The 6862-nt window shown below is 43.3% G+C and overlaps 1 protein-coding gene across 1 annotated transcript; it reads right to left on the bottom strand.

The window, feature by feature from the left end:
* Nucleotides 1-847: 847 nt before the first annotated feature.
* LOC309565691 (vacuolar protein sorting-associated protein 26C) lies at nt 848-1812 on the bottom strand. Its single transcript, XM_082270663.1, has one exon. The coding sequence runs from the start codon at nt 1773-1775 to the stop codon at nt 882-884; it is 894 nt and encodes a 297-aa protein (XP_082126789.1). The 5' UTR covers nt 1776-1812; the 3' UTR covers nt 848-881.
* Nucleotides 1813-6862: the final 5050 nt, after the last annotated feature.

The following is a 6862-nucleotide window of genomic DNA, read 5'->3' as shown; positions in this document are numbered from 1 at the left end:
ACTTGGCTGTCATTACAAGGAGCGGGAGGGGACCCTCTCCTGCTGCCTTCCGCGGCTCACCCGGTGGGACGGGAGACCCGGGCAACCAGCCTGCACGGCCGCTGAAGAGAAGACCCAATCAAAGCCGCATTCGGCTCTGATCGGGTCTCCATGTAAAAACCCAGAAGTGATGTCATGACATCACTTCCGGATACTCTGCGCCAAATTGGAAAAAATTACACCACTCAAAACAGCCAAACTTGGCGTTTTGAATGCTTTTAAGTGCAGAGGAGGGGTTTGGGCTCTTTTAGACCCCCAGATCCCTCCACAAGAGTACCTGTCAAAAAAAATAAAAAATTTAATGTACGAAAATATCTGCCAATATCAGCCGATACCGATATGCGATGACCAAAATATCGGTATCAGTATTGGCAATAAAAAAATGATATCGGTCAGTCACTACTTCTTTTTTTTTGTAAGTGAATATTAACTTTCATTCACTTTATTATCTTCAGCTGTACTTTATGGCAAAATAGCAGGAAGAACATAAAATCCCTTATTAGAGAGTTGTGTGTGAAATGTAAGTACTGTCATTGAGATTTCGGTCAATTCTTCAGCTGCCACTTTCAATCTAGAACACAGATTATTAAAAGTTTGGCAATAGTGGCCAATTCTGTTCCCCAGAAGACGATTGACAATTGTATGCTTCATTCAACCAGCTGATGAATGTTTACCTCAATAATACCTAATGGTATCAATAGATTCCAAAGTGCCTCTAGATTGTATCTTGCTGTGGAATTTGCACAAAGACTGATTGGAGGTTTTTAAGTTGTCATAAACTCAGACTGCTCCACTCTGATCATCCCTCATTTCTCAGATGACTCCGGTAACAGAAGCCAATATCACACGCGGCACAGCTTGAGTGGAAAGTTCTCGGTGATGAGATGGTCATCCTGGAGAACGACGACTATATTCACCTCAAATTCTATTTTGAAGTTGGTGGTTTCCAAGGTTGGGCAGGTGAAGAGTCTGGGGAATATCATGTAGATGGGTATTGAGAGGCCTCTGCACACATCACCCTCTGCTATCTGGATATTTTGGATCTCTGTGGCATCTCTGGCGTAGCCTTCTGCACAGCCACAAGTCTCAACTCGTACCAGCTGCAGCTCAATACTCTTAATGGCGACCTCTGATGTCTCCACAATCAGCTCCCCTGTCAGAGGCTGTGTGATGAGGCAGTTAGTGGAGTCCAGGTGACCTCGGATGAGAAATCTTGGTAGAGAGACCCTCTCTTTCACATTCTGTAATGTTTCAGGTGTGATTGTAAAATCCACTGGACTTGGGGTCAGCTTTGTCTTCTGAGGCTGTGAGTGGATGATAAACTCACACGTTTTTGTCAAGTCTTTGGCCAGCAGAGATCGCTTCATATCACAGCGGAGAGTGTACTGGATGTTGACAAATACTCCATGGTACGTCTCATACAGGACTTTATTGCTCTTCATGACAAGGGGGAATTCAAAAGGAATTTCTGTTTTACCACTGGGAACTTTTCCTGGCTTTACCATCTCTACAGTGCTGCTGATGATTTGAATTGGCTTCACTGAATTGTAGAAGGCCTCAAAAACACCAACGCTCTTTGCACTAAGCTGCAGATTAACAGACCCCTCCATTGTAAGGGTGATGCCTTGATGCTGAACCGTGTCCTTACTCATTATCACCACGACTCCCGATAAGACTTCCCCCTCCCTGTAGACTTTATTAGCCCTCTTGATCTTGATGTCCAGCACAGTCCCCATCTCTTCTCTGTGACCAGGGTGCTTCCTATGGAAGAAGAAAGTCCAGTCACTACTTCTAACCCTATTAAAAGACAATACACTTATAGGTTGCAGCATGGTTGTGTCTGACAATTTGCTTTCTCATCGAGATCTCCTCCGCCCAGGAGAGAATTTAACGGCGCGGCCAACCTGTGGTTTTTTATTTCACAGATGCGTTTCTGCATCCTAATGTCATCTAATGTGTCTGGTATGCAAAGAAACAGCAGCTCAGCCTCCAAATGTCTTGGTAAGCTATTTCTAAAATACTGGATCCTGTGCTGTATACATGGCAGCCCCTTTTTAGCATTCTGTTCATATCATGGCCAGCACAGTACTGCTGAGAATAACAACTGGCCAGCAACATTATTTATTATACAATAAGTATGCTTGTCTTACAATGCACCCTCCCAGGAGATCTGCAACTCAAACACACATTGGAAAAGACTGCCAAGTATATACTGCTGTATAAGCTAAGAAGCATTGCTCCCTATGTGTGTATACTAGCTGGATCTTGGTTCCTGCGCAGCAAGGAGGAACTGGACTGGGAGATGTTCAAGAGAAGCAGAGGAAAAGTATTTAACGCAGATGTCATAACCATGACCTGAGACTGTGTATAAATAGAAGAGAGACAGGAAATATCAAGGAAACGGTAGTAATTCTAGCAGAAATATTTGATTAGTCCAGTGCACAGTAGGGGGTGGTCTTCCTGAAAAGGATATGGAACAGTATTTTATATATACAGTAGATATTTATTGTGCTTGCAGGCACGGCGATTGTGGTTTAAGAAGGCCATAGATGGATCAAAATTCACCCGATCTGGTTGGGACCAGCCGAATTTCAATCCATCTATGGCCACTCCTGCTCGACAGAAGTCGATTTAATGATTGAGTTCCATTGGATGGGAATGTTTGAAAATCTTCATTTGATCAATGTATTCTGACAACAGAGAAGTCTCTGCTGTCAGCAGGGAGGATTCCTCCATCCACCTCTTTTGCATTTATTGTGTTCATTCAGTTGAAAAAAAAAAAAAAAAGATCCAGTTGTGACCAGCCTTAAGCCCTATACACACGGGCCGAATATCAGCGGAAGGCTCCTTTCACACGGGCGTTCCGTATGTCCGTTTTTCATCCCATCCGTTTGCGGATGAAAAACGGAGACAATGCATTTTTATGTAAATACGGATGTCAGCGGATGACCATCAATATTTCATTCACACAGAAATATTGTAAAACTGTGAAAACATTCCAGCATGAATTCATTCAGGCTCCATTCACACCATGGCGCTCCGTTTTGCATGCGGAGTCGCTGTGATTCTGCCCGCAATTCAGAAATGCAGCAAATTGCAGGACGCCCTTGCAATCCCCGTTACTTTGAATGGCACCCAAATTGCAGCGCCATTTTGTCGCGATTGTCGCCCAACAAATTGCGGTAAAGTCATGCAAACAGAATCACGAGACACCTGTCGCCCAAAGGAAAGAACTACTTCTTTTGGGTGACAGGCGTCCCATGATTCTGTTTGCGTGATTTTACGGCAATTCTTCGTGCGACATTCGTGGCAAAATCACGCTGCATTTTGGGTGCTATTAAAAGTAACAGGGATCACAAGGGCATCCCTCAATTTGCAGCATTTTTGAATCGCGGGCAGAACGCCATGGTATGAATGGAGCTTTCTGCCTCGTTTCCACTGAGTGGTACGGTACAGTTCGGTTCGGTACGGTACGCAATTTTTTGCTGTTTCCATTGTCAAAAGTTGTAAATGGTATCCTAATTCCGAACCGTACCACTTTTTTTAGTACCCTTTAGTTGGGGTACCAAGCACATTAGTACCCTACCAACAGGGTGGAGCAATACTGTTGAGATACTGTTGAGCTTAGGTACTGTTGGCGGTGGAAACGCAAGCCTGATCAAGGTGTACCGTACCGAACCGTACTGAACTGTACCGAACCGAACCGTACCAATCAGTGGAAATGAGGCATTATAGAACCATCTCCCTCTGGTGACATATTACAATTTATTTTAATTCCTGAGCTCAGAGCAGAACATTTTCACACTGATACATTGTATACTTTTCCCTTACTGGCCAGTGCAGAGTTCCCCTCATTGTTATTTTGTACATTTGTGAAATACAGACTGCCTACTGGCAGGTGATAAACAATGATTGTGTGTGTTCTTCACAGCCGCTTCACATACTGTATATGCGGTGCCGCACACTCAGCGAATCCTGAATGTTTCCCTCACCGCATTGAAATCGCACTCTGTTCATGCAATCTACTACCAATGTCAATGTTAAATTATTGACACCCCAAAACAGGTCGCAAAAAACGCAGTGTGATTGCAAGAATTGGATCGCATAGGTGTTCCAGTGCAAAAAAAAAGATGCCTGCACCTTTTTTGTGTGGTGCAGTGCCAGTTTAGCCCATACAAAATGAATGGGCTCAAATCGCACAGCAAAGAATTGCATGTGATTTGAATAGGCATGCAGTGCAATACCTATCCGAATCACATGTGGTGTCCCGCACCGCACAAATGTGAACCCAGGCTGAATGAATCGACTTTAATGATTTATCTCATTTTTTTGCGGTATTTACCTCACATTTTTAACAAATGTGGGGTATTTACTTCACATTAGATATTTTACTTTGATGAATTGACTTTATTTTATCTCATGCAATATTTTCGAAAAATTAGTTACTTGACCATATGGCATTCGGAATTCTTTATTGAATTGGTCCTCTATGTCTGTTCTTCATTAAAGTTCCTTATCTGCCTGTACGCCCTGTACACTGAGCTGCGCACACGCTCCTCAGCGTACAGATTCAGCAATGCTGAGATGAATGAACTCTTGTACAAGCATGGGGGTGACGTCAGCGCTGCCTCCTTGTAACCTACTTTGTGAGCTCATGAACCTTTCCTTTTCCCCCTAATTGTTGGTTTGGAACAAGCAGTGCATGTTAGTTGCAGTCATGTACACTTCTCTATGCACACTACAAATCCCATAATTCATTTGAGAAGCTACCAAGAGAGGGTGGCTATGTTCCTACATACAGTAAGACCATGGAGAATGATTGTAGCCACCCTCTAACAGATAGTCAGATCACAGCATCAGCAAAATAAATCTCTACCTTCTGTTTATGTCCTCAATTTAGCTAGGGATTTTGCAGCTGTAGTTACAACTCTGCACATGCTCATTTTTCTATGCTGAGCATTTCCTCCCTATCACATCTGAGCAGCCCATGTGACTATAGAGTCCCACATGTGGGCATTTACATGGTGCTAAATGACAGCCCACTCTCTCCCATGTCCACTAAACAGCTAAACACAATAGGGTGGGATATTACATGTAGATTAACGGTGGCTTCACTACCCTCTTATTCTAAGACACAGGCTGGAGGGGCGTGACACTGCCTGTGACTGGCAGAAATCTGCCCACACCATGTTATTGTCAAAAATGAATAAAGATTTGATTTCAAATATACATTTGTATGACAATTTAAAGCTATTTATTGATACTAATAATTTATTTTTACTCTGTATTTATTCATTGTATTTTGTAAGTTTGAACATGTGACCAGCAGCAGAAGACTAGAAGCTCCTCCTGCTTATGTTTCCCTGCAGACAGGCTGGGAAAGATCTGGATCATGTGACAGCTGTATATCGATTAGGAAAACTGTACGTAGATGTTTTTTTAATTAAAATAATAATTACAGTGCCATCATCCACATAGAGAAATAAAAGGGCAAATGTACATTAAAGTGTGTGTTTAGTATCACTTTAAGAATACATACATTTTTTTTTCTAGAGTTACTTTAATAACATCATTGAATTGTAGTTTGATGGTAATAAAAAAATACCAGATCTGGACATTTATGAAAGTGGACATATTTTGCATATCTGTGTAGTTGGGTGTTTAAAGTCGGCTGGAGGAGTGGGCTGTGAGTGCTTGTGCCCACTTCTTCCTTTCAACCCCACCACTCTGGCCACTCCTGCTCCCTCCTGGCAGAATTGGCTTTCCATCAAATAGTGGCAGAGAGGGTTTGCTATGCAGTGGCTGCTAAGGATTCTGGGAAATGTAGTCCTTAAAGGGGCAGTGCACAATGCAAGTGAATGAAGGCTGATAGAGTTATGGACTTCACTACCCAGTATTCCCTGTGCAACAGAGGAGGAGAGCACAGGACTTTTCCTGGGCAAATCTGTAGGGAGATTGGGGAGTCAAGTGCAAGTGAGTTGCACCTGGAGATTGGGGAGTCAAGTGAAAGCCGGAGAGTACAGACCTGCTGCTGTGTTCCCTACACCACACCAAAGAGAGGACAGACCTGCTGCAGAGAGCTGAGGCTGGGACTGAGTCACGGCTGGTGTCTGTGTGTGAGAGAATGAGCCTTTCTAAGCACCCAGAGAGCTGGGAGACTGAGCTACAGAGAGTTGCTGTGTCTTGGGGGCCGAGGTAGGGGTTGCTGTGTGTGCCTACCTCAGAGAGGGCTTGATAGTGAGGACTGAGCTTTCTTGTACAGCTGACCAACAAGCAAATTGGACTGGATTCTGTGCATACCAGGAGTGGTGAGCAGAATTACCAAGCTTAATCCTTTGCTGCCCACAGTTAACCCCAAGGGAGACTGCTCCTTACTTAACAGTCCATCAGCCAACAATTGAGTACAGTCTTAAAGGGACAGCTTTATGTGCACCACCTTACAACTTGGCCCCAACAATAGTACTGCTAAATATGCGCCAGGTACTTTATAGCCATCTCCAGGTGTACTCCTTGTCAGGAACACATACACCCACCTTCTATTAAGGCCGTATGCATAAAGTGCGCTCGAGGATATTTATTTTTGTTAGGTAATGTTGTTATATTACCCACTGTTTATACCAGCTGATATTTGGTTTAATTCTGTTTGCAGTTAACTAATTGCCAAAGTATAGGCCAGTGTTCACCTTAACCAGTGCAGCATCTTCAAACGTGTTCAATTACCTGTTTACATGCATTATGCATTATCTAACTTGCCTTGCCATATTAAACGTAATCAATCTACAGCCAAGCTGCTTGTTGCTTGCTTTCTGTGTATTATTATAGA

Source organism: Pelophylax lessonae (assembly GCF_965119305.1).
Source record: "Pelophylax lessonae genome assembly, chromosome: 10".
NCBI classification, from domain to species: domain Eukaryota; kingdom Metazoa; phylum Chordata; class Amphibia; order Anura; family Ranidae; genus Pelophylax; species Pelophylax lessonae.
This window is presented reverse-complemented; position numbering and strand designations above follow the sequence as displayed.

What these genes read in the sequence shown, in the direction of transcription:
- LOC309565691 (XM_082270663.1), bottom strand. Translation starts at nt 1,775, where the DNA reads ATGGGGACTGTGCTGGACATCAAGATCAAGAGGGCTAATAAAGTCTAC.